The sequence below is a fragment of the Zophobas morio genome, unplaced genomic scaffold (assembly GCF_036711695.1).
Source record: "Zophobas morio isolate AGI-343-1 ecotype UQ-CSIRO unplaced genomic scaffold, CSIRO_AGI_Zmor_V1 ptg000042l, whole genome shotgun sequence".
NCBI classification, from domain to species: domain Eukaryota; kingdom Metazoa; phylum Arthropoda; class Insecta; order Coleoptera; family Tenebrionidae; genus Zophobas; species Zophobas morio.
In genome coordinates, this window is record NW_026972147.1 from 251,775 (window position 1) to 277,698 (window position 25,924).

Sequence of the window (25,924 nt, forward strand, 5' to 3'; positions counted from 1 at the left end):
CACACACGTAAACAATAAACTACACAGGGATAATAATTAAAAGATAAACCAATTGAAAATATCATAAACACTTAAAATAAACGCATTCTTAAACAGTTTGGCAGGAACTTTGTTAAACAATTATTATTATTACAATTATGAATTAATTTCTCTAACGTTCCTTTTAAGCGGAATCAAATTAAACATATTTAATCCAAGAATTTTACATTTAATCTTTACAAATATACATAAATGGAAATGCTTTCTAAACCTTTTTTGTAAAGGTATGAACGGCTTGATTGTCCAATGCATGAAAATTTTATGAATTGCGTTTTTAGCGCTTAAACAAGTACCTAAGGCTTTTAAACTCGGGGTGAAAAAAAGCTGATTCTGCTACTTTCTTCATATAAAGCGCCTACCGCATATTTACTCCTTAAGTTACTTTTGCTTCTACATCCAAGTTCTGGGTTCTGTCTCTTTCTCCGGTCTTTTCTTAAGTTCTATTTCTGCCTATCCACAGCTTTGATATAGTTGTGCATTAGCTCCACCCTTGCCGTAAGATCTAAGCTCTGTTAACTACTACTGTTCAATGTTAATTAGTTTACTTTTTGTTTATTTCTAAATATATTTTAACTCTTAAAAGTTCACCTTTGGGGACTTATTATCGTCAGAGGGCCTTATGATCTCCAGGATCGTGAAAGATTGCCTATAATATAATAACTTAACCACTACCCAAACACAAAATTCCCCAAAGTATTTTCACGGGGACTTCCACTTTGGCATGACACTACTACGTGAATTAATTATCTTTTTTGTTCTCGTCTTCTCGGTTGTCAGTGCTATTATATATAGCTTGTCGACTTTAATAAAGTCAACCTCTGTTTCATTATTGCTTCTATCCTTTTAGCTGTGTTTTGCTTACCTACTTGGAAAGTGCTGAAAATAGCATTAAACGGCGTACTAGACTGGATGTTTAATATATGAAGCAAAAGCTAAAATTAGGATAATAGCCCTTAGGAAAAACCTCAGTATAAGAATACAAAATTTTTAGTAACCGCCTTCAAAGACCGGAATCTACCCCCACGCCAAGCTAAATTGAGTGAAGTTATTTCATTTATATTTAGAAGAAAAACGTTCGTTGAAATCTACTAACATAGTACGCGATTGCCAAAAGAATGAAGATTGTGACCTTAAATCGTATACAAATCTAATAAACTTTGCATGGTTAATATAATGAATTTTCATTGCGTTTTATTAAAACAAGAAATTACATAACATATAGCCAACACTATGATTTACAAATCCGGCTAATACTTTAGATTATTTCATGTTTCACTTTAAAAAAATAAAAGTGAGCGCTTCGATTTTTCTAATTAAGTTATTCCTCTCTCTCGTTATTTTTGTTTTATTTATTGTTATTAGTATTTTGTCTTTTGATATATATATGTATGTTCATATATTTTCTCTAGTTTTAATAAAAATCTTCTCAAATGCCGACTCAAATGACAGGAGTTCATAAAGCTCTCTCCATTTTAGTAAATACGTAATGTATTAATGAACATATTACATTCTGTACATAGTTACTTAATTGCCATATTAGTTATTAACATATTTTACAACCATATGGTAACTTGAAGCCCAGTTCTTTAAAATAGCATAAAAAGCTGTTATATTCATTAAGTGCCTTCAGTGTGTAACCTTTTAGTCTTTCCCAGCCTCCTTAAATTTTGAGCTCCGTTTTGTTTTTTCTGTTCTAATTCTCCTAATTTATATATATTTGGTCTAATTTTCTCCATGGTTGGCCATTTTGTATCCTCATAGAACTCTACGAGCTTTAATACTAAAATTAATGTGCAATATAAACTTGCTTGTTTTTTTTTTGGGATGTAAGTATATGTTTGTATCAATCGAGTTTCTTTATTTAAAGCTTACCAATATAGTTCGTGAAGCATTCTTAAAAGATTGTGACGGCAAAATGTTTAACATATTCGTGTATATTTCAACACTTTCCTTGTGCGCAATAGTCTACAATATTCTTATTAAGCCAATTTTTAATGACAGTCGCTAACAACCAGCTGCTATAACTTTCAAAATATAATACTCGTTATTCTAAAGACAAAAAAAATACAGGTTATTTTAATTTAGTTTTTGTTGCATAGGACGCAGTAAGTTGCACCCAATATATACTACCACGTTCTCGAGGCAAACAGGAACGAAATTTAAAGGGAAAAGGATACTTACAATCTACCGGGTAAGTATTCGAGTTAATTCTAAATATATTTAATTTGCTCTCTAATAGGTACAACCTGATAGACCACCACGTGGTTTGCCAGTGGGAAAAATAAAATGCTAGTTCTTCTTGCCAGGGTTAGAGGGCTTGATAGGTGCCGGCCAGCTCTCTAAATGTAAAAAGGGCTATTCGCACTACATCGGAGTTTTTATAATTGTAAACAAAATAGTTGTCCCGGTATTATGGTTTATTTTAGTTACTATTATAGTTTTTTCTTCATTTAATACGCTTCACTTTTGTGTTTTTTTTATATTTTTAATTACATGTCCACTGAAGATTTTATTAGTTCTGAATTAGCTCAGTTAACCGCTTTTGAGAAAAATTTATTTGACGATCTTAATAAAAGTGTAACTAATACTGTCACCCCATTCAATCACTGCAACAACGATAGCAATAGTAACAATAATATTAATAACACAGAATGTGAATTAAAAGTCTCACTTGCAAATATATTATGTGATCATTGTGGTAAAGTAACTTGTAGATGTAACATAAGCTCAAGCTTAAGCGCCCAAGATAAATTTATAAAAGAATCAAAAGAATCAATTCAAATAACCGATAATTCAAGTAGCAGTAGGCTGAATAATGATATTTCTTCTCAACCACCTACTAAACGGCTATTAGAAACTCGTTATCTAAATTCTGTACTTTTTTTAAAATATTTTATATTATTAGTAGGAAGACTAAGGTATTTTTATATGAAGAACATGGATCGATATGTCACTGTAACTCAATCCTTTAACTCTTTGGAAAGTTTAAAGCCTTTAATTCCGTTTAACTATGAAACTCAAGGGTTTTTGATCAACTTTATATATTCTTTTTTTGCTAGGTAAATATCTTACTACCTCGGTTATTTTTTTTTTTTTTTTTTAGAAAATGGATTTATCCGATCAATCTTCCGGAGCGCAGCTATCAGTTTAATATTGTTAAAAATTGCTTATTGCATAACACTTTAGTTGCCTTGCCAACCGGTTTGGGAAAAACCTTTATTGCTGCTGCTGTTATGTTAAATTACAAAAGGTCCTTTCAAAAAATAAAGTTTATACGCCCCCTTCCCTTCTTCATATGTTTAGTTAAATAATATTATGCACTTTTTATTATAAGGTGGTTTCCAAACGGCTTGGTAATTTTTATGGCACCTACGCGCCCACTTGTTACACAGCAGATCGAAGCCTGCCGTAAAATAGCAGGAATTCCTCAGGATGTTTTAGTGGAAATGACCGGTATTACACATTTATTTAATTTGTAAAATGCTAACGCAACTTGCTGTGGAGGTCTTCATTCTCAAAGCTTGCGTGATGTAAAGTGGAAGGATGCCTCCGTGGTGTTTTTGACCCCACAAATTCTCGCTAATGATCTGAGAAGAGGAGCCGTTGATCCACTTAAAATTGTTTGTCTTGTCATTGATGAGGCACACAAAGCAACAGGAAACCACGCTTATGTTGCAGTAGTGCGCCAGTTAAGGCTCTCTCAAGCGCGGTACCATTTTTGAAGAGGATTACTTTATAAGTTTAGTATACCAATTTCGTGGTAGCTACCGTCTTGTTGCTCTTAGCGCCACACCGGGCGATAGCGAAGCCGCCGGTGCTCGTTTTTATAATACAAAAAACTTATTAACAATTACCATTTATCTACACTCTTTGCAGTCATCAAATTGATAAGTAATCTTGAAATTTCGCATCTTGAGTTGAGGACAGAGGAAAGCGCTGACGTTAAACCTTATCTTCCTGGAAGACATATGGTATGATTTAGGTTTTTTTTTACCTTCAAAGTTAGTAACTCGCTTGTTTGCTTATTAAGCAGAGCAGTGGCTATGGCCTCTTTTCTTTTTAAAGGACTAACCTTTCCTTGTAGGAACTAATAGTGGTAGATAGCGGCTCTCAGATTCGCGACTTGAAAAGTAAGTTTTCAGAAGTTTTAGGGAAGTCACTGGACTTCCTCGTAAACACTGGGGCTTACTGGGAGAGAAAACCCGAAAAAGTGCGTATATAAAAATAGAAAAGCTTTAAGTTGCCAATTTGATGATTGCGTTTGCTTGCTTATTCAGGTGTCAAAGTATCTGCTTCTTCGAGCGAGAGAAACTTTTCATAGGAAGTATCCCAGAGGTACACATCCTTCCTCAGGTATTCAAAAAAAATTATCATTACTACTGTGTTATTCTTATTGGATATCTAAGCCGCCATCCTTTTGAACTTTTACCTTGCTATCAGCCTCAGTCACGCATATCATTTGCTTGACCGCAACGGCTGCCAAGTTTGTTTTAACTATTTAAAAAAAATTACTACATCCGGTAGCCCAGCTAGTCGTGCAACTCTTCTAAAAAGTGTGGAATTTCGCACTTTTATGTCCGACCTGCAATTATGCTGCGAATCTGGGGAGAATATTCAAAAAGTCCATCCTAAGCTGCACAAACTTTTGGAGGTGAATAATGTTGAGTTTTTCTCTTTTAAAAGTTTACTTACTGGCTTCATTATTTAATTAAGATTACTCTTAAGCACTTCCATCAATGCCAAGAAGATACGCGTGTGATGATCTTTTCCCATTTTAGAGAAAGCGTTTTAGAGATAGTAAATTACCTACGAAGCGCAGGTAGCAACCGTTTAAAAGTATGGCCTTCTTAAGTGATACAATTTTACGCGTGGTTCTACCCGCTCCTTCTTCTTGCTAATCTTTTAGGTTCAAGGGTTTATAGGGCAAGCTTCAGGAAGAGATTTTACAGGTCTTTCTCAAAAGCAGCAGCTATCCATTCTTGAGGATTTTAGGAGAGGAGACTGTAATGTTCTGGTGGCCACCTGTATTGGCGAGGAGGGACTGGACATAGGAGTACTTATATGCCTTTTGCATTGTTGAGTTACAGAGCTTAGATCCCCCTTTTTGCTGCAGCACGTCGATCTTGTTATCTGTTTTGACGCCCATGCCTCTCCCACGCGCTTGATTCAGCGAATGGGCCGGTGCGGCCGAAAGAAAAAGGTTCGTCGCTTCTTGTCGCCTAGTTTAAAGCTGTCCTAACTGCCAATCACAGGGTCGGATCGTTACACTTGTTTGTAAAGGTCAGGAACATGAAAACTTCAAGAAGAGTGTCAAAGCACAGGATGTTCTTTTTCAAAGTTTTATGCTTTTCATTATGCGGTATATATTGTATTAAGTAGCTATGGTTACTGCGTCCCTTCGTTACTGTTTCCTGGCATCGGCTCGCATGTTATTTATCTTCTGAACTTTTCAGGTATATCTAGGAATTCCCCGAAGTATCCTTTTTTTGCGGAAAACTCCGCTATGGTCCCTGCAGGTGTAGAGCTTTGTGTGGAAAGAAAACACATCGTCGTTGAAAGCCTTGATGCTGAGCTGCACTCAAATAGTATTATTTTAACGTTACGCATGGCCTTTACCTTCAATACTCGCCTTACTAATTTTGTTAGGCCCTTTGCTGTCGTCCTTTCAAAAGCAGGAACTTGCCTCTTTTTTTTCCGAAGGTTTGTTGAAATTATTAGGCTCATAAAACTTTTTGTTATATTTAGCAGCAGTTAGTGATTTCAATACTGAGGAGCACCTGGCGCTATGGACTGGCTTTCAAACAGTTTTAAGCAAGTTTAAATTTGTTAAGCACTCAGTGTTATGCAAGGCCTATGTCAAGTACTTCTTCATACTCCTCTATCCCTTTAAAGAGATTATTTCTATTTTTTTCACTCTTGCAGTTTTATATCGACCATAGAGCACGGCTTTCCTTTCCCTTTTCTAGATCTACCGTGCTTGGCTGAAGTTGTGGAATATATATATTAGCATCGTTTATTTATATTCTATTTTTCGTAACAAGGTAGCACCATACTTGACGGGTTCAACTAAGGGCGCTTCTCTATTGGAAACTTCCGATAGTGACAGCGATATTATAGGCAACACCCTTACGGGCCTGGGGCTCTCCAGGGTTGCTGAAACTTCTTGCCTGGATTCTCAGGGCTCTTCTCGAGACTCCTCGGAAACCCTCGAGCCCTTCGATAGTCCACTAAAACCTGCTCTAATCCGGCCCACCAGTCCCTTAGCGAAATCATTGAATGACAGCTTCGGCATTGATTGGGATAATGTTGAAGTCAATATCATTAAAAACGTTTCTACTTATTTTTTAACACACTATTAAATTAAACTTATAAACAATCTATATTAAGTTTGACAGCGGCAGCAACTACATAAGTGACCATGACGCTAATGATTTTAGCATTAGTAATAATAGTAATACTAATACTAATAATTGTTATGATATCAACAATAACCTTAACAATTGTAATAGTATTAGCAATGTTAATAGTAATAGTAATAGTAATGAAAGTTATGGTAATATTTGTAATGGTAATAAGGATAACAGTGATAATAGTAATAGTAATAATGATAATTATAGTAATAACAATAATTATAGTAATAACGGTATAGCACACGGGCCTCCTATCTCTCTATTCTTGCATTCACCCTCACTTTCTAACTCTTCTCATCCGGTCAACCCACTTTTTGCATCCACCCCAGGAGAACTATCAGTCAGCAATAAAATTAACTATAGCCACGGTGTATGTGGTGATATTGAAACTATCGCAGCGAGTCCCATTGACAATTTTGGGTTGAAGAATGGGCAGACGAATGAAACGCCTTTTCCAGTTATAAAAAAGGTTACATGCTTTATAAGATGTTAACTGTTGGTTTTCCAGTGTATACCATAGTTTAACTATTGTAACGGGTATAAAACAACTTTAACCGTTAAAAGGTGTTTTTTACTAGGCTCGTCGTCGATTTATAGTTGACTCGCCCGTTGGCCTCTCCATTGTAAGGAAGAAAAGTATGCTTCATGCTCAAAGGACTTTTCACACAGCGAGGAGAACTTTATTTAAGAATGCTCGAGACAAAGCTTCATATAAAAGAAATAAGGTTATGTTCTCCTCCATAGTTTACACCTAAGCGTACATATCTAACGTTAATTTTTTTATAGAACACCTCCAATATAGAACATCGTCTCAATATTCTCCAAGGTGCTTCTGTTTTTTCTTTAAACGCACAACTCAAGTGCCGTATTGAATTTTATGCCAAATAGAATTGACTGTTTTGGATGACATGGCCGAGCTCTCTGATTGCGAAGGAAAACTTTCTGAAAATACTGATAATTTCGAGGTGGAAGTCTTCTTATTTTTATGTTAATTTGCTTTTGTTCACTTGACCACTTGTGGTTACTGTGTTAATTTAGTACCCTATTAAGGAGTTTGTCATTTACGAACTTATTAGTTCACGAGTGTATTTACGGGTAGAATGCCACATTGGAAGCACATTTGTTAAATTCCATATTCTTAATATTGTTATATTCGGCTATCATATAGGAGAACAGACCGGAGTCCACAAAGGACGACAGCTTTATTGCAAGCTCTTGCTCTCTAGAAAATCCTGAACAAGACTTGTCGTTTTATTTAATACAAGTACGCTATTTATAAAGTTAAGGACGATATTCGCCTTATCCCTATCCGAGCGTAGCCTTGCCTTGAGCTGTGTGCTTTCATAACCGCTAGTAGCTATTTTTATAATGCTTTCATAATGAACAAGTTTTCATTGACAGCGTAACGCACCAACCTGGACACCCATTCGGCCTATTGTAACTTCTGAAAACTTTGAAGGTTATTGAAGCTTTTATACGTGCTTTTCTCCATCTGATGCTCCTAAATATAAGACACGCCCACTGCAATATCCGCTAATTCTCTGGATAAGTATGACTCGGACTTCATCTGTGATGACCCATTAACTGGTATATTTAGTAACTAGTTTCATTTTTTATTAATTAACTTTATTTTTGCACAGAGGATGTAGAAACAGGAGACGAGGGTTGGGCCACTAATCTTTCTTTGCAAAATAAATTTAAAAAAAAAACTGAACGAAGAGAACTTCTCAATCAAATTCGCTCTAAGTATAATTAGATAGAAGGCAATACATAGATTACAAAAACCTTCTTAAGCTGATATTACTGGTATCACTAACCGTGTAGACCACCCGGACTTTGCAAAAAAGGAATAAAATATTTGGAAATAAAAACTTCACTTGTTCGCAACTTAAAGGCTGTGTAATAATGTTACGTATTTTCTTAAAGAGAATTATGTTTTACAAACGTAAAAATTAGAATGCCAAATAAGTTAAAAGCACTGTCAGCTTAGATTATAAAATTAAGAGTTCTAATTCTGTTTTTTTCTATATAACAGGAGCTTGTGTAGTGATAGAGAGTAAAAAAAATTAACTGCTTTGTTATGCTTACCCTGTATTCATTTAAGGGCAGGCTTACATATAACATTACTATTATACTAGTTTTTAACTTATTCACTTACCTTGTTTCAAGTGGCTTACAGGTAATGAATTAGTAGTTTCCGGAGAGATTAGCGCCAATTCAGTTTTAAAAATTTCAGTTAAAAATGGCCAAGAAAAAGGATTAAAAAAATTATAAATTATCAAACTTAAACCTCGTAGAGAGCACCCTTTGAAGTAGTAAGAATATTTGGAAAAGGTCTCACTAAAAATTTTGTTTTAAAAAGGTCATTGAGAACTTCTACATACAATTATTTTTTAAAACTATGAGTAGCGTCCAAAAGCACAAGCAGATAACGCACGCTCAAGCGTACGTACTAGCCCCTAGGGGCTTTGAGAAACAAAGCCTTGAAACTTATTGGTAATAGGTTTATAACTTGAAACCTACCGCTTTTTGCAAAAAATAAATCTATTTTAAAAGATCAAATAAAAAAGATAATCAAAAAAAATTGGACATCGTTAGATATGACCTTTTCCCATCTTTTTGGTAAAGCGGAACCCTCCTTCGAAAGTACATCTCCTCTTTGGAGGCTATCCCTTCAGAGATCCAATTATCGACACTGCGCTGTATATAGAGATGTACTAATAAGTAACATTATTTGCCTCTACAGCAACTTCGTAAGTAGCTAGGCCTTTCCATCACTATTAAGGCAACACAGGCACAGGTACACGAGATAAACTCTACAATGGCATTACAAGTACTACTTTCCAACTTATCACCCAGTGTCCAACTTAGGCTGGTATCATATCATACTAATGACCAGAAACGGGGCATAGTGTTATCCGTCAGCGCTCATTACTCGTTCAGTCCTTTCGTTTGTGTTCGACTTTGCTGCTTACACGGGAAAGAAGCTTCGAAGATCAACTTTGAGAGTATCGTCAATCTTTCACCAAAGGCTCTCTTTAAATACCTTTAAGAAGAGTAACTTCTACAAGCAATGCCCGTATACATAGAGCAAGCTCTCGAATAACATAGTTCACGATTAAAGAGTCTATCGCTATGCTCTTTTTTAAAGCAAGTAGAGACAATCATGAGAGCGAGCCTGCTTTCGTGAGTGAGCATAAAGGGCCAGGCCAAGATATACTACTCACCATATTGGATCGCCCTATGACACAGGAACTTTAGCACTTGCCAAAGGACTAAAACCGACCCACAGATTTTATCGTTATTAAGTATATATATTAGTACAAGGTATTTAGTTTATTAAAGTACCTCATTTAACTCTCAGGAGTATTATATCACTCTCGACTCAAAGGCTTCTATAAGGAAGGTAACATAATTACGATTCTTCGGTTCATAAATAGGCGCTAACTTTGCTATTTGTATCGGAAATGAGGCCAGATATCAAGTCGAAGACTAGCCATTACTTGCATAAAGGAAACGCACAGCATAGGGCCTACTGTCTTCTCACCGATGAAGACTCCGAAAATGTTTTTTAGTAAGGGCGTGTGCCATTAACCGAAACAAGTGTACACAGTTTGGTAAATAAACCGCTTGGGGTAGCATTTCCTTGAGAAATGTTGTCTCCCTTACAGTTTTGATGACGTGTAATCGAGGGTTATCGCAAAACATAACTACCTTATGCTGTCTGGTTTCACTCTGGTCGTCTTTCACACAATGCTTGGCTTAAACGGAACAATTGTTGTTGGTAGACTCCCTGTGTCCGTTTGGCTAGGTTTCAGTGTCTCATAATATCCCACATCTTTTCGGTCCCAGCGTATACAGAGCATAGCGTTCTTCCCGGCATATTGCGTTTTAACGTAGATGTCGAAGGGTGCCTTGAATCGCAAAATAGTTCCCCGGTTTTGGGATATTGAAAAAGATTCATTTTTCATCGCCAGCAACAACTCGATGTAAAAAGCCTTTTCTTTTTCGCCTGGCAAGCAAAAATTTTGGAGATGATTTTTCTCCTTTCAATATCTCTTCCATTCAGTTCATGTGGTACACATTCCCCTTCTTTAGAGGTCTTTATTACAGCTATTAGGAAATGACCATGTTAGTTTTACGTTTGTCACCAAGTTAAAAATCCGAAATAGAGTAGGGGCGTCCTTCTACGGTCATCTCGATGCTCGTAAATAATAAATATGTTAATAAGTAATTAAAAATAAACAGTTAAAAAAAAAATAATGAATATTATTAACTATATAAATAAATAAAATAATGACTGTCTTCAATGCTTGATTTGTGCTTTGTTATCTTGGCTAGAACTTAGATTACAGCGATCTAAGCTATTACCCAACATGATTCAAAGTAACTGGATTCTAGTTAGTCTTCAGGTGTGTAAATTGGACTCTTGCTGGGAGGTCTGACTGTAACACAATGAGTACACGACATTTAAGACAATTAAAACACAAGATACAAATACATTATACTGAAAACACAACACATGAAAATATGTAAACACGAACACAAATAGAAAAACAAAAATAAACATAGATTACAAAAAACATATTGTATAATACATTAAGTATAAAATACACACCATAATAAACATTTACATAAACACAAAATACAAACAACCAAAACGAAAACACAACACACTAACCCTCTAAATTTTAAACAGTAAAATTTTACCTAGTTCAACAATTTTTGTACATATATGGAATCGTATTTCGAACTTTTGTAAAGGTATAAATACAGACCAAAACTGGTCAATAAAGCGTCCTTGATTTTAATATACTTCTTTTATACATTTCGTTATTTCAAAATTTTTGATAAACTGTTAGCTTTTGTTCTAGTACGATACACCTTTTTTGGTAGAATGAGGATCAGTACAATACGCAATGCGCGTCTGCCTGGGGGCTTCGGTCTAGGATTTAATGAAAGGATGACGTTAGTAGATGAACTCCATTAATGACATAATAAAATTTGACTTTGGTCATGTCACCTATTATTTGGAATTGTCATTTGATTCCAATTCCTTTGGTGCAACCTGTCATACCTTTGGACTTGCTTGACTTGTATCCTGGCAATATCAACATATCGTAATTATGCTGCCTAGCTTTTTCGTAACTTATTTATGATGAGTCGCTTGGCCAGTGGTACGAATCGAGAGGATCTGACAAGAAGACGTTGGCAGTTTTAGTCCTAAAACAGATTCTAGCTTACCTGTGTCATTAGGTGTACATTTCTGTTTATATCATAAAAGGCCAGGCCCCTTTACGTTACTGAACCGACCTCTCACATTTTAACTGACTGACGATTCCGTAGCTGTAGGTTTAACAGTCGCTGCGGGTTACGCCTGCTGGGCTTTTTTTATATCTAATCAGGCGTACCCACCCCTATAAATAGAAAATTGGTTGGAGGGGCTAAACTATATTCCTACGGTGACTATAGGTAATCGTAGCTAATAACTAATGCCCAAGTTATGTCTGAGTCATAGAAGTGTAATAAAAATAACACTATTAATTAGAACTGCGTTACCCTTTGCGGTGAACCATGTAATTTTTAAATTAACTATATTTGCCAACATTACTGTTAAACCGGAAGCTGTCTTAAATCTGCGCTATAAAAGGTAATTTGTGATAGAGAACTAATTAATCTCCAGCATTATTTTATGTGTCATTTACCAGTAAAAATAATTATATCCCACCGCAAGCGAGAATAATGCTTGTGCGTGAGCTGTCATTTTTTTTCTCTTCTTTGTTGTAGAGTGAAATGCTCTAGGAGATTTATTATAACTAAATAATTATAAGTTTATCGATTAACCTATATTATATTACTCTATAGTCTATGATTTATTATTTGATATCTCTATTATACTACTTTAATATCTACAATACACAAGTTTTTGAGAACTTTAAACCTGTAAAATCAACACTCTGCGAACAAGTGTTACCATTAGCCAGCTCCAGTGGAGACAAATGCACGAAACGACCTTTACCAATGTTGACTTGAAATTGTCCGTTTGCAAGAGCCTCTAGACAAACAATTACGTCGCACCCGATTACTGTTCTAAGCGTACAGACGTTCCGATACAGAAAAAATAAGGAAGAGTTAGTGCAGAGTGGAAATAACGCGCCTCAACATCAACAAACATAATTTAGGGGGAGGTGCAGTAAGGCCAAACGAAGAATTTAACACTTTTATGCAAACTCTGCAGAAAATCGAGGCAGTTGATTCCTTTGCTAGCCAGTAGGGGGTTGTCTCTGTGATCGCAACTTAAAAGTTTGCCAGCGAGTCACCATCCTTTTCCGCTCTTGCCGTCTTTCTTGTGGACAGCTCCCAGGTTGTTTCGTAGAGGGAGCTCAACTGCAAACACTCTGTATAAAACAGCTGGGCTGGAAACTGGAACCGCTGATGCTGGGGACTACGATGATAAATTGGAGGGCTCGCTCTAGGCTAACCTTTTGACTCCCGCATGACATAGACTGGCAGTTCAGACATGTTAGACATATACGCCCTCTAGATATTGGCCTTTTGACGAAAATCGGCGCACTCTAGGAAATTTGTAGACCCACCCTTCTCTTCGAAAATTAGGCGAGGGAGAGAAAACAATTGAATTTCACACATTTCTTCTAAAAATGAAGTTAATTCTCTAATTTCCTTAATACGCCCCTTTAATTATGTCCAGTAGTACTATCAACGCCCACCCTATTGGTTATCGCTGTTGTGATATTTAAAGACGCTGGAATATGGCTTATATCATTACAACAGCTCTACAAGCAAAATTGGGTACCGTCCTAACCGCGAATTATGTGGACAGGCCATAATTTTTTTCGCCGAGCTTCTCGCTGCCCATAAAATGCTACCTACCCTCTGCATTTGTCGATTAAACTCTACTAAAAAAATTCGTTACTTTTAATGCTGTTGAACCGCTTAATCTGGTCACCACAAACGACCCTCAAACTTTACCGAGACTAAAAGCGCGTATTACCAACAAGACGCTGAAACGATTGTCTACGGTGGCAATGGATCATATGCGCTGCCTTACCGACTCGGCCTTGGCCCACGACACCCCTTCCAAAGCAATGGAAGACAGCGCGTACTGCAACATATACAGGCTAACTAGCCTCAAAAAAGTGACCGCTATACTGCAGCGTATAAATGTTCGCCAGAGCTCGCGTTGCCTTGTTAAAGCTCTAGTCTCGTTCCGAGTTGGGCATTCAGACTTTACAGTTCCTCCGCCTCATAGCATGAACGGGACAGTTCTCTAATTTAAAAAGGCGACTAAAGTCATCTTTATAATGCCAGGACGTCGTCCGATAGAATCTGTCATAAAGTTTTGCTCTATAAATTGAGCACCCTAACCGAGAGATGGGTGGTGTGGGTGGTGAAGGTTACCGACCAACCTCTAACAAGATTTTAAATTAATGATAATGAAAATTAAAAGCCATTTTTAATAAAAAGAGTATTCATTCAATATTCAGTCAAAAATGATTTATGAACCAATTTAAATATTTTAGATTATTTAAAAATATAATAAACTTTAAAGAACAAAACAAGAATCGCGTTGGTTAATCTAATTATTTCTCTGCCTCTTTTTTTTTGTTTTTAATTTTATTTAAAACTTTTACCTATTATTATATATTGGTCATATTTTTTTCTATAATTTTTTCTTAATTCATTAACCTCCACACGTTAGTCGCCATAAATACCTACGATATGGCTGTTCTTACCGTCGAAGTCAGGCGCTTTATTGCTTGCCGACCGTAGCGTCTTCGCTTAAAGTGCGACAGAACAGTTACTGTGCGTAATGCCAGGCGCTCTGTGATCTGTGCATATACTCTGCGAGATCTTCAGCTAGAGTGGCTGGTGCCGTCTCTCGACTTTCTGCCATAGAAACACGGCTTATAAACGAGGGAAGAGCGTACCTTTCCGCCGTCCAGTGACGTGTTTTGAACGCTAGTTATTATCAGTGGGGAGGATCAAAGATTTTTTAAGTAAACAAATAATTAATGTTTGCAACGACTTCAATTGTTGGAGAAATTCGGTATGCAAAATTTGTCGACCGCATCGTGCACCAGGGAAAGTCAATTACAGATAAATAAGGCAATTCAGTTTATATATGAGATGGCTCTCGTTTTGTGTTGCCGAGTTAAGGATGGTGTTTGAATGCAAAACGTTTATATCTTTTTTAGTAGTTAATAAGTAATAAGAATAATTAAATTTGAGATATAATTTTATATAATAAAATCCTGTAAAATGTTAAAAATTTTACAATATTTATGATACTTAAGCCAAAGATTTTTGTGCCAAAAAGTCAGGTAAGGCAAGTATCTTAACTAGAGATTCTTCCAAATATAAAATTATATACTTTGTTGATTTCACAGGCTGTAAGTCTTCGAAACTTATATATTATAGGCAGTAAAGAACAATATAAATAATATGAGTATCATATAGATAATTAAGTGATATAATATAGGAAAGTCGAAGTACGCGGGAGCACTATAAATTTATCATTATTATAGACTCTCCAAGCGTACCACACCCAACTGCACAATCAGCAAAGAAAGAAAAAGACTGCAATGGGTGCGCTAGCCAAACTTATATAAAAACATGTGCACTGCCCTTTCACATTACCCTCTTATTCTAAATAACTTTTAAAATATTATTATTTTTTTTATTAAAAAAAAAAGTTTCCCAGTCTTTCAATATGAGCTCAATTTAAGACTATATGAAAGCGTTAGATTTAGGGATAACGCAAATTGCTTATAAAAATACTTTACATGAAGAAAACTTTATAAATAGACAAAGATATTTTTATTGCAACCTTCACTCTTTTGATATATTTGTAAAATTATCAGCTTAGCTATGAATTTTTCCTTTGAGCACGAGTAAAATGCACATGTAAAGTACTATAAATATACTCACAGAGAGTAGCTTAATGACAACTCACTTTTCTTGTTCAGTTCGTCTCGTTTTGCCTCTTGGCATTTTTATTAGGCACATTACATATGTTTCTTTGGTAAACTTTAACAAAGAATATTTAAAATATTACTTTTTAACTGCTTGAACACTTTACCATTTTAAAATTTCTTAGCAACCTTTTGTTTATTTTTTAAGACAAAAGCTTTTTTTTAGCTTCCCTTAGGGGCAGACATTCCTTCAGCCGAACATTTTAATTAAGATAGTCAAACTATCATCCGCATAGTAGGATTAGGGCGTAAAACATCACACAGAGTTTGGGAACCGCCTCGGTGGGAATCAGATCCCTACTTTAGGTTTATTGGTCAGTGCCTTTAACCGTTACCGCGACAATCATTCCCAATATAGTGGGCATTTATACTTCCCCTCTTTTAAGCGCTTGTCTTATATTTTAGCAGAGATTAACTAAAATTTTAGGTATAATTTTTGATTTAGATAACTTTGATGCTCCCAACTTTCCTTGACCAGATACTAAACTTATTTTATTATAATAAGCACGCAACCAATTATTTTCTCTTCCTTTGCAGGTATTTTAAAGCACTGTTCGTTCTAAATTATTTTTGAGATGTTAACTCTTTTTTTATTTTCTATCTTCTCCTTAACTCTATTTTACGATCATAGTATCCTCGTTTCCTTCCCCATGATTTAGTTTTACGTTCGTAATTTAACCCTATGATCGTCCGTCCCTTTACTAGTAATATTAAGGGCAAGGTTATATACGCAACCGCCATGGAATGAAAAAGAGAGACGCGTCGGTGGGGATTGAGCCCCCGACGTGAAGTATACACCTCAATGCTCTTTAACCGCTGGGCTATGATAACACTGGATCTCTGTGTTATATTTGACGTATTTAACCTATGACCCTTCACCTTAACTTTTAATCTTTCTATCATTTTGTTATTCCGGTCACACATTTTCGAACATTGTAACCGCCTAGGTCATTACATCGCCAACATCTTCAAACACTGTCGCATTACCCACTGGACTTTTAAGTGCTCAATCTAATTAGATTTTTGGTATCATTCATTATTGTATTCAACCATAAAAAGAGAGGTGAAGAAAACTATAAACATGCTTGAAGTTAAATCTACTTCTTCACGGATGTTTTAAATTCAACTTAGCTCTAATATAATTTATGGAATTAACTATAATACTAATGAAAAAAAAAAAGATAGACATACATTTCGTTTTCGTTATAAAACGGAAAAGGCATTTGCAATTGCTTTACAGGCGATTAGTGTTCAACAAAAAATTTGTATACCTTAATTCTGTGAGCGAATAAAATCTTTTTAAATTAATAACAATGATGTTAAAGGGCTAGTTTTTCTTACTTTTAGTATGGTTTGTCACAAGCTTGCCATCTTTCGACAGCGAATGAAATTTATTTTAGTCATCGCAATAGACATATATAATTAATAGTTTTAACTAATTAACCAATCCGCTATTTGCTTTTTTAAGTGGCGTCTCTTATTGATATTTTTTTAGCCTTTGCAAGTTTATTTTTTGACTTTCTGGGGGAAGTTAAATATACAATAGCTTTGTTCAAGGATGTCTGCTAAAAGAAGGTCAAAGGAAAAGCTCATTCGTACTCAAATTATATCTTTAAATATGTTTAGCAGCTAATAACTTGTACCGTTTCATTTTCTATTTAGGTTCTCAGTTTGAAAGAGATTTCAATATTGCTTGGCGAAAACAGATTAATAGTGATATTGAGACAAGTTCCATTAAAATTTTAGCGGAAACAGAACGTTCGCTTGAATTAACCGCCTCGGGTAAAGTTTTATTGAAGTGTTTGCTGAAGCGCTCTGTAGTTATAACTTTCAAAAAATAGCCAGCAATTACTCGAGTATTCTATTAAAATAATAATATAATGATATTATAAATAAAAATAAATATAATAATAATAGTATATTAATAAGAAGATGACTCCTTGCCTAATAGTATTTTATATTGTCCTTCTATCATAAATTTAGGTATCGATAACTATGACGAATTTTCACACAAACTCGTAAAACCTTATTCGTCGGCTAGACGAAATGCGCTGGATTTAAGGAAACAACAATTTCGTTTATCTTTTATACTCAACTCTTTAAAAGATGGTTTTTAATTTTTAATTTCCAAACTTTTGCACTGTCCTCCTAATACTTTTTTTTGGTGGCATAGAAAGTGAAAGAAAACTCTCGGCCCCAGGTTCTTTGGATTCTCCAGAATCACTTTCAGCAATACCTCCCGTTCAGAGCCCCTCTTCTTCAAGTGTTGATGAGGGCTCAGAAGGGAGCTCGGATGATTTAAAGACGGCCGATTCTTTGCTCCAGGAAAGTAATTCAAGGGACCAAATTCTCAACGTTGCAGACCTGCAGGTCTTTTTCATTTATAATTTAGTCCTCCGCTTTTGGTGTAAGGGTCTTAAGCTTACTGTTTACCTTTTTATTTGTCAAAAAGAAGGCAAAATCTTACTTTATTATGCTTGTAAATCTAGAAGGAAGAACAAAATTTAATTCCTAAACTTACGGCTAGTCCCAGTAAAACTAAGGAAGAGATTTCGTCGGAGACCGGACAGAGCTGTCGAAGAAAATTGATAGTAGGCCTCACTATACTAAAGTGTATCATGTTTGGAGTGCCTTCTTTTTGTTAGGTTGAGGAGTTGTGCTACACAGAGGGCAGCTACGTTTCCGCCCTGGCAACCATGATCCAGATCTATGCTAAGCCCCTTCTAGGTCCCCTATATTTTTTCAAGAAGTTCCTCAATTTCTTTTTATTTCGTTCGGCCACTAAATTTTATGACATCTATTATTTTCAAAGCGCGTGCTGATTCGAGTCAGCCTTTGCTTTCAAAGTCGGAGGTAACTACCATTTTTCACGGGGTCGAAGATCTGCATAAAAGTCACGTTAAAGTCTACGCCGAAGTTATATAAATATTAGTTTTATACTCATCACCCCCTTGGCGTCTAAGTATATACTTAACTTCTCTCAATAGCTTAAAAGCAGGTTGGCCAACTGGAGGGATGAAACCTGCATTTCCGACATCTTTATGTCCATGGTAGTATTATTCAGACAAATTCTTACGGTGCGGGTAACTCTTTCCTAATTAAACCTTATAGAGTCCATTGTTTTCGATATATTTGGACTTTGTAAAGAACTATTCAAAAGCCCTAGAAACTCTTCGGACTAGAAGAAGACAAAATGTCCAGTTCGAAGAGTTTATTATGGTTTATTTTTTTGCTTTTCTTACCAGTTTCTTGCTTAGCCTCCCTATTAATTTCTAGGATATGCAGTCTACGTTGAAGGCAAACTATAAGCGATATGGGCTCTCAGACCTTCTGATCATGCCCATCCAGCGTATTCCCCGCTATTCTCTGCTACTACAGGTAGTTACATCGCCGCCAGCTGTGTCTAGTAGTCCGGCTGTTCTTCCAATTAGGCACTAAAGAAGAGCACGTCGCGGAGTCACCCTGACTACCAAGGCCTGACTTCCTCCATCGCCATCGTGGACGACATTGCAATGCAGGTTTAATCTTGTCTAAAGTGAGTTTATGTGATTAAAACAGTCAAACTTAGGTCAATGAAGGGCAACGTCACGCGGAAAATATGGAAGAGTTCTATAACTTGCTTCAGAGAATTAAAGGCGAAGAGGTGTGTTCGGCGCCGTTTTTTCTGTAGACTATTTTTTTACTGCTTTCCAGCATCCTGAGGTGGAGGGGAGGGAATTTGTCATGATGGACAAGGTGGTCGAGCTGTACGATAGCTATAAATTGAGGCGCTGGGTCTACTTGGTCCTCTTTAAGGACTTCCTCTTATGTACCAAGGTAGAGAAGTTTGTTTAAAAGGTCGAAGGCAGGCGAGCCATTTATTTTCATAAGTTTGCTAAGAAAAACGGAATGGTTAAACTATTATGGCAGACTCCGCTGTACATGGTCACTTGCAGTAGAGAAGGCTATGATGTGCCTCTGGACAAGAGTACATCTCAGCATACAAAACTTATTTCAAATTATATGCATGGCTAGCAATATTCTTTTCTATTGACCACTGTTGACACTCATAGAGGCCATATACTCTCTTCAGTCCCTTGTAGCGGCCAAGCAATTGGATTTAACACCGGCACTTACAAAAAAAAAACAACTAAAGAGCGCAAGGTATACTTTTCTTACACTCCATTGTTGCGGGATGCTCTTAATCATTAGAACTTTTCCTTTGTTGCTTCATTGCACTGCTTTCGCTTAACAAGTCTTCAAAAATGCCGGAAAGAGCTCATGGAATACAAAGAAGAATTAGCTAAGATGTCATGCACTTGTCTTCTAGCCATTCACCTAGTAAATCTGAAATGAACTTGCATAAGGCATCCCCTTTACTTCTTCATATAGTCCTTCGCAAAAAAATTGAAATCCTACTTGCTACTGTTTCAAACCGATCAGGACTGCAACCTGTGGTACATTACTTTTGTGTTAAACCCCTAGGTTCCGTTATATTTGCTTTAAACGCATCAGGTTCCATAGGCTAAACGAGTGTATTTTGAGAGTCCAGGAAGGAACAAGCTCCTCTAATTTTCCCGCTCCCTGCAACCTAGAAGTTCCCGACGACTCTTCCGTTGTCAGCTCCTTTGGGGAGACAGTTACTTCGGGTCACAGGTGCTTGTATCCTTCAATTCACACGTGATTTTAAGAAACACCTTCATTCTAGCCATAAATCCAGCATCACAAGCTTTAAAGGCTTACAGCTGTATTTTAAAACCAACGAAAAATTAAGAAGTCAAAGGAAACTTCTCTTCTCTGGCTTTATAGTTATAAGTATTATACAGTTAATATCCATTATGAGAACATCTGACGCTACTCAATTTACTGTGTTTTTTGTAATACAGGGCATCGCTCGCAGTTTCTTGGAAGAACACTTCTATAGCAGTTGAGGCTGTTAGGTACTGACTCGTTAATGAACACTTTGCAGAATTACTCTAGCCTCCTTTATTTTAGTCTGAGCAGCGGAGGGATAAATGAAGTAAGGCGGCTATTCCAGACCCCCACGTCAACCTCCAGAAAACCCACGTGGGGTTGCACCAGCACGGTAGAGCTTTCAAACTGCCTGGCACTGCGGTTTGTATGCCTATCAGAGGTTCTGGACAAGCAAGAAGTTATTGTCGGCAGCTCTCTTATACTTACTGAGGAAGTAAGCCGTGCATTTCTCTTCTTTATTCGAGAATCGAAGACCATTTTAAATCGCAAAACCCCAGCTATCTGGTAACGTTGAACAAAATTTAAATCTGAGCATGCAAGCATCAGGCACCCTTGAAGTTGTGTTACTTGTAGAGCAAGTTTAAACATAAATACGTTCAAACTTAAATTTATTTTAACTAAATATCTAATTTTAAGATAAAAATTTATAAAAGACCGAGACTTAAAAATATACTAAATTTCAACTTTATTTTTTCTTAAGGGCCAATCTATATATTTAAGGATAGCTATTTTTTTAGTAGCGAATAAAAACATAATGACTGAAACGGTTTTCTTTATAGATCATGTGTTAAGTTTTAGATTCAGCTGAGCGCAAGCATGGACACTCTCACGGTGTTCAACATATGCAAAGCCTCAGGTCATTTTAGCCCACTGCAAATAAATCAGAATATTTATTGCAAAGTTACCGGGAAACCCTATTTTACCTCTTCATACTGCTCCTCGACCTTCTCAATATTATTATATGCTTCGACTGCAATATCTAATATGCTTGCTGCTTCTTTCTGAGTGCTTGTATTGAAAAGATATATAAGATCAAAATCTTGCAATTAAATAAGGCAGAAGTATGTATATAAAAGGGGCGAGTTGTGAAAAGTAAGTAAAAGGCGCGTGGTTTGGCACTCGCTTATTGTGAAGTGCGCGGCCTATATATATTTCTAGTAAAAACTTTGCACAGATAAAAGAACGTTAACACGTAACTTTTTTTTTATGTAGTTAGGTATTAACAAAATCATTATAAAGGCAAGTTATAAGGCGAGAACTTTACAACTTCGGAGATAATTTTAAACTTTTGATTACGTTGTAACTTGAGTATTTCTATAAGAGTTTCTCGCGCCTGGAAAAAATATAAAAGTTGGTTAAAAGTCCGGGGTAAGTTTTTTATTAGTTGTGTGCGCAAGGTATAGCCGTCAAGAAAATTATAATTTATCAATAGTGCAACTGAATACTTGTTAACATAGTGGTATGCAAAGTAAAATTTTTATTTTTTAAATTATAAATATAACTGAATTAGGTCATGACCCTAAAGAGTATTTACTTATTTCAAGAATAGGTTAAAGATGTAATTAAGATACCTGGTGAGGTCGAATGACGTTTACTGTAGCATAGATATGATCCAACAAATCTTGAACAACCAGTACTGGCCCTAGAAACTAGATTTTTTTAAAAAGGAAATTAATTATTATTAAACTATAAAAAGATATAAGCATGTTAACCTTATCAGGACTTTTAGAAAGTATTTTTAACAATTTTAAATATTCAATAAGGACGCTTAAAGTCGATTTTTTAATTTCAGCCGAGTAACTCACTTATAAGCTAAAAAAAAGTCTGAAGATACCAAAAGAACTATGAAAAACCAGCTTCGTGAGGGGGAGGAAGCCGTAAATTATTTTCTTTGAAACTAATACTTTCCCAGGGGAGGCGTGTGCTATTACTGTACACAAAATTTTCCCTCTCATTACCTTTATATAAGCGTCAGACAGATATAAATTATTTGTAGTTATAGACAACTTAAAGTATTAATTATTTACCTGTTTTACTTGAGTAAAGATACCCGAAAACCTTAAAGGACTTAGGAATTTTAGGGGGAAGCAAACAATCGCTTTTTAGTTCTAAAAAAGTTAAGAGCTTAGTCCATTACAGAACCATATAATGAAACAATTTATCAAAACACCTGAAATGGACAAAGAAAATTCGGTTTTCGCTTCATCATAGGACTCATATAAATGATAGTATTTGGGAGGTTGCAAAAAGCTTTTAACTAAATACTCCCTTGAGTCCGACCCCATGGATTAGTTCCACTTTTTGACTCATACCTTGGGGTACCACCTCTCATATATGCTTAAATATATGTATTTAAGAGTGGTCTCTAATAAGGCCCCCGAGGATGGGTCGTCCCCATGTATGGTTAATGTTTCGCTTGGCTTTGAGCTCCTGCTCATTAATCCTGGTATGGAAAGGGCCCAATGCTTAATAATATGTACTTAACCTAAGTTTCTTTTAGTTAATGGCTCTAACATAAAATTAAAGAAAAGGGCATGAAACAACAGTTGAATCGGACAATACCCTCTTTAAATAATTAGGCTAATATTGAGCAGGAAGAGAGGTCGTTTGTCACTAATTCGGCTAGTCGTATGGTAAAGAAATTAACTGCCGGTTCAATCACGTTGCTTTTGATTCTTATTTAAAGCCAGAACAAGTATTTAAAATGAAGGTGGTGTTTAATTTATCGTATGAGAAATAAGCTGTTGCACACCACGAACCCGGTCGAATTCACGTCGCGTAAAGGAATAAATGGTAGCTTACTAAGGCCTGCTCCCCGAAGACTAAGTACATTGGGTTTTTTAGTTTAGTTTAAAATTGATGATAGCTTCCAAACGTTTAGCACAAGTTATTTGCAATATTAGAATTAGTTAGACACTACCCCCCTATTTAATTTAACTGTCTAAGCCCGGTTCAAATACAGCTAGACAACCTAAAGTTTGCAAAACTGCTAAAAGTTGTGACCCACAACAAAAGAACTGTGTCACCATTATATTAGTCGGTAGAGCGCTACTTCGAATGTAGTACAGTATAGTCCTAAGTCCTGTTGGCAAATGTTGTTTTTACTTAACACCAAACCGTTGACAACTAAGTAATATTTTGTAGGGGTGTACCTCTTGTAATATGAACGTTGACAGTCTTAGAAGCGCCTTCTTTCTATCTGAAAGTTATTATAGCAAGGATATTGTGTACTTTATACTATATTAAAGAATAGGGACGCCCTTCCTATATAAAATTGTAGGTGTGTGTGGTTCTCGTTGTTAAATTGGTGGAACTTCTGCCTTATTAATTATTCTTGGCAAAGTTTAATAAAATCATGGAAAATCATCGTGAGAACTAGCAAAAGTTTATTCAACAGCGCTGTAGTTGGGTCTCAGCTACTTAATTACCTGCTGATAAGAGACTGATAGGTTCATAATAGTGGGAAATGGAAACTGGAGGCGTTGCTCAAAGCAGATAGCGTACAATATTGCGAAATTTATAGTAGAATGGTATAGACCTTAAAAGCCTTATAACCTACGGGATGTTGCAGGTCTTCGTTGGTTACATTGTTTTAAGGGGTAACAAAATTATTTTATAAATAAAATATATAAATATAATAAAATACGCGACAAGGAATAATAGAACAAAGGTTGAGGGCTTGATTTTATTTTATTTTACATTTTTTTGTTACCTGACCTACCCTATAGAAGAGCCTAATATACTAATTAATCTGGTCTAAGCGGCCGCGAGATGTCCACCTAGAGGGGGCTTGCACTGTGGTATTATACTAAATAAATGGATTCGAAAAACCAATCAACTGCTTTGTTATTTTAATTAAATAATTTGTTACTTTAGTAATTTTTCTTATTAAAGTGGTTGTGTTCCTGTGTGCGCCCAAAAGAAAAGTCATTTATGCCTTTAATAAATTAAAAGACAGTTTTAAAATGTGAAAAGAAACCAATGTATTTCAGTGTAATGTAGTATGTTCTGCAGACAATCACGTATTTATCGTTTATAACTATTGAATAAGGTTTAAAGTTTTTCGTACATTCGTTTGCTGTGGTTTAGATGAAAAGTTATTAGTCATAGAAGATTAAATCTTACACCCTAAAAGGTGACGTCACTTCTATGATTGGCTGCGCGAAACGTATACAACTTTGTTACATATGAAAAAAGTAAAGGGAATAGAAGTCTAGAAGAAAAACAAGACAACAAACTAGAAAAAAGACAGAGCGGGACAGCAGAACGACGAGAACAATTGAACTGGACGGAGCCCGCAGCAAGAGAGGGCCCCCAGACATGAAGGAAATAAACGTGCAAACATGTACATATTTGTAAAACGATTGACCAAAAATGGTAGCTAATCGCCTGCATTAATTTGAGTGCTACGAGAGAGCGTAGAAACCGCATTTCACATTAAAAGGTTGCATTTCCTTATTTTTCCAAAAACTTATCTGTTAAATAAGATCTTCTTTTGCGTTCTTTTTTGACTCCGAAAGTCGGTAAATCTATTCGTGGGCCTCTTTGTCGTCAACCCTCCATTGAGAGGTCGACTGCGCTACGGTTTAGTAAAACAAAAAAATATTTAAAATAATTTAAAAACGGGAAGAGGCCTAAAGTTTCTTTGTCTATTTATTTATAAATAACTCGTCCTGGTTGAGAGCTTCATTGAAGCTCATGTTTTCTTCTCTGGACATCTTTCTCATCCCAGGATAAGAGTCGAAGGTAGCCACTCGTCTTTGGCCTAAAAAACCGTTACAAACAAATTCGAGCATGGTGACTGTCGTTATATTTGCTAAGAGTTAACCTAATATCGTCTGTAGGCGTTGTGTCCGCTGATGCCAATTAACTATTTTAGTAGGAGCTAGGGCCCGGGATTACGGAAGTATGTGTAACGGGCGCTGGTAAAGTTGATTGGCTGCATTCCGAAGATAGTATTTGCAGCCATAATTAACTGCGGCTCCCCACAAATAAAGCCAATGTAAAGTCTACCGTGTTTTTGAGCATAGGGCGGTCAAATGGCCTTGGTCGCATTTGACACAGTGTGGGGCTGCAGGACACTGTGAACAAAGATGTGGCAACAATGGATTGACCAACCCAATTAAAATTTCCAAGTTGTTTTACTTTTATTTAAAGATAAGAGACACTTTTCAGTTCCAACAGCTTTTGTCGTTCTGTTTTGGGTATATACACCAGCACTAATGGTAATGAACGCTTCTTTCGTTCACCATTAACAAAGTCCATCGTGTGCATTTGTGCCGGTCGGATGGGTCTGAAGTTATATGCGCGCAGGTTACTTCGACGTGGAAAACATCGAGTTCACAATAAATTCCAGGTATAACAAATTAAAAATAGTCTTGTTTCCAGGTTAGTTGTTCTAACTCCCGAGTATTCATGGCCCCTTTGATAGCGCCTTGTTCTTCAGTTGTTATCAAAAATATTTTGATTATAAGACGCCTACATTTCGGCCTCGGAATCTTTGCGCCGTAGGTTTGCAAAAATGTATAAAATAGAGGCCACCTATGTTTTTCACAGGGGGTACTGATGTGGTCTTCTCAGCCTGGCTACCGCAGTAAATGGCGGCTCATTTATAATTGGAACAGTACCGGGAGCAATGACCACATCACTATATCTACAGTGTCCTGTAAAGCTTTTAAGGACCTCTTAGCCTCCTCCAATAACTTTAAAGAGTCGTAATTTTAATTAGTACTATAATTGTTTTTATTA

General features: G+C 36.1%; 3 protein-coding genes and 1 long non-coding RNA gene across 6 annotated transcripts; 2 read left to right on the plus strand and 2 right to left on the minus strand.

The window, feature by feature from the left end:
- Positions 1-2,771: 2,771 nt before the first annotated feature.
- Positions 2,772-8,278, plus strand: LOC135141088 (uncharacterized). The gene is made up of 27 exons (XM_064071941.1): positions 2,772-2,913; positions 2,974-3,062; positions 3,143-3,289; positions 3,374-3,492; positions 3,544-3,748; positions 3,804-3,853; positions 3,916-4,010; positions 4,124-4,249; positions 4,317-4,392; positions 4,446-4,690; positions 4,753-4,875; positions 4,946-5,092; positions 5,153-5,239; positions 5,292-5,376; positions 5,493-5,624; positions 5,686-5,739; positions 5,788-5,899; positions 5,962-6,025; positions 6,081-6,368; positions 6,427-6,918; positions 7,028-7,174; positions 7,236-7,275; positions 7,338-7,414; positions 7,618-7,713; positions 7,851-7,908; positions 7,962-8,036; positions 8,090-8,278. Exons 2-27 carry the CDS (start codon positions 2,977-2,979, stop codon positions 8,203-8,205), a joined length of 3,342 nt encoding a protein of 1,113 aa, XP_063928011.1. The 5' UTR covers positions 2,772-2,913; positions 2,974-2,976; the 3' UTR covers positions 8,206-8,278.
- Positions 8,279-9,676: 1,398 nt separating this feature from the next.
- LOC135141108 (uncharacterized) lies at positions 9,677-10,015 on the minus strand. The gene is made up of 3 exons (XR_010282314.1): positions 9,953-10,015; positions 9,798-9,901; positions 9,677-9,724 (listed from the first exon to the last, which is right to left on the minus strand). It is a non-coding gene; the product is annotated as an uncharacterized LOC135141108 (long non-coding RNA).
- Positions 10,016-16,994: 6,979 nt separating this feature from the next.
- LOC135141117 (rac guanine nucleotide exchange factor JJ-like) lies at positions 16,995-20,811 on the plus strand. Of its 3 annotated transcripts, none has more exons than XM_064071971.1 (22): positions 16,995-17,037; positions 17,105-17,224; positions 17,426-17,551; positions 17,616-17,812; positions 17,932-18,033; positions 18,088-18,169; positions 18,255-18,358; positions 18,430-18,492; positions 18,554-18,661; positions 18,719-18,820; positions 18,874-18,960; positions 19,011-19,085; positions 19,136-19,258; positions 19,313-19,409; positions 19,495-19,585; positions 19,678-19,762; positions 19,814-19,878; positions 19,937-20,077; positions 20,130-20,246; positions 20,308-20,361; positions 20,417-20,609; positions 20,674-20,811. In XM_064071971.1, the coding sequence occupies exons 1-22, from the start codon at positions 17,001-17,003 to the stop codon at positions 20,758-20,760; spliced, it is 2,256 nt and encodes a 751-aa protein (XP_063928041.1). In that variant the 5' UTR covers positions 16,995-17,000; the 3' UTR covers positions 20,761-20,811. The 3 variants fall into 3 exon arrangements, with proteins under 3 accessions (XP_063928041.1, XP_063928042.1, XP_063928043.1); XM_064071972.1 differs by having other exon boundaries at positions 17,935-18,033; XM_064071973.1 differs by lacking the exon at positions 20,674-20,811 and having other exon boundaries at positions 20,130-20,236; positions 20,417-20,491.
- Positions 20,812-20,903: 92 nt separating this feature from the next.
- Positions 20,904-22,461, minus strand: LOC135141089 (uncharacterized). The gene is made up of 8 exons (XM_064071942.1): positions 22,347-22,461; positions 22,204-22,284; positions 22,030-22,134; positions 21,889-21,980; positions 21,748-21,825; positions 21,436-21,509; positions 21,100-21,184; positions 20,904-21,046 (listed from the first exon to the last, which is right to left on the minus strand). The coding sequence occupies exons 1-8, from the start codon at positions 22,459-22,461 to the stop codon at positions 21,029-21,031; spliced, it is 648 nt and encodes a 215-aa protein (XP_063928012.1). The 3' UTR covers positions 20,904-21,028.
- Positions 22,462-25,924: the final 3,463 nt, after the last annotated feature.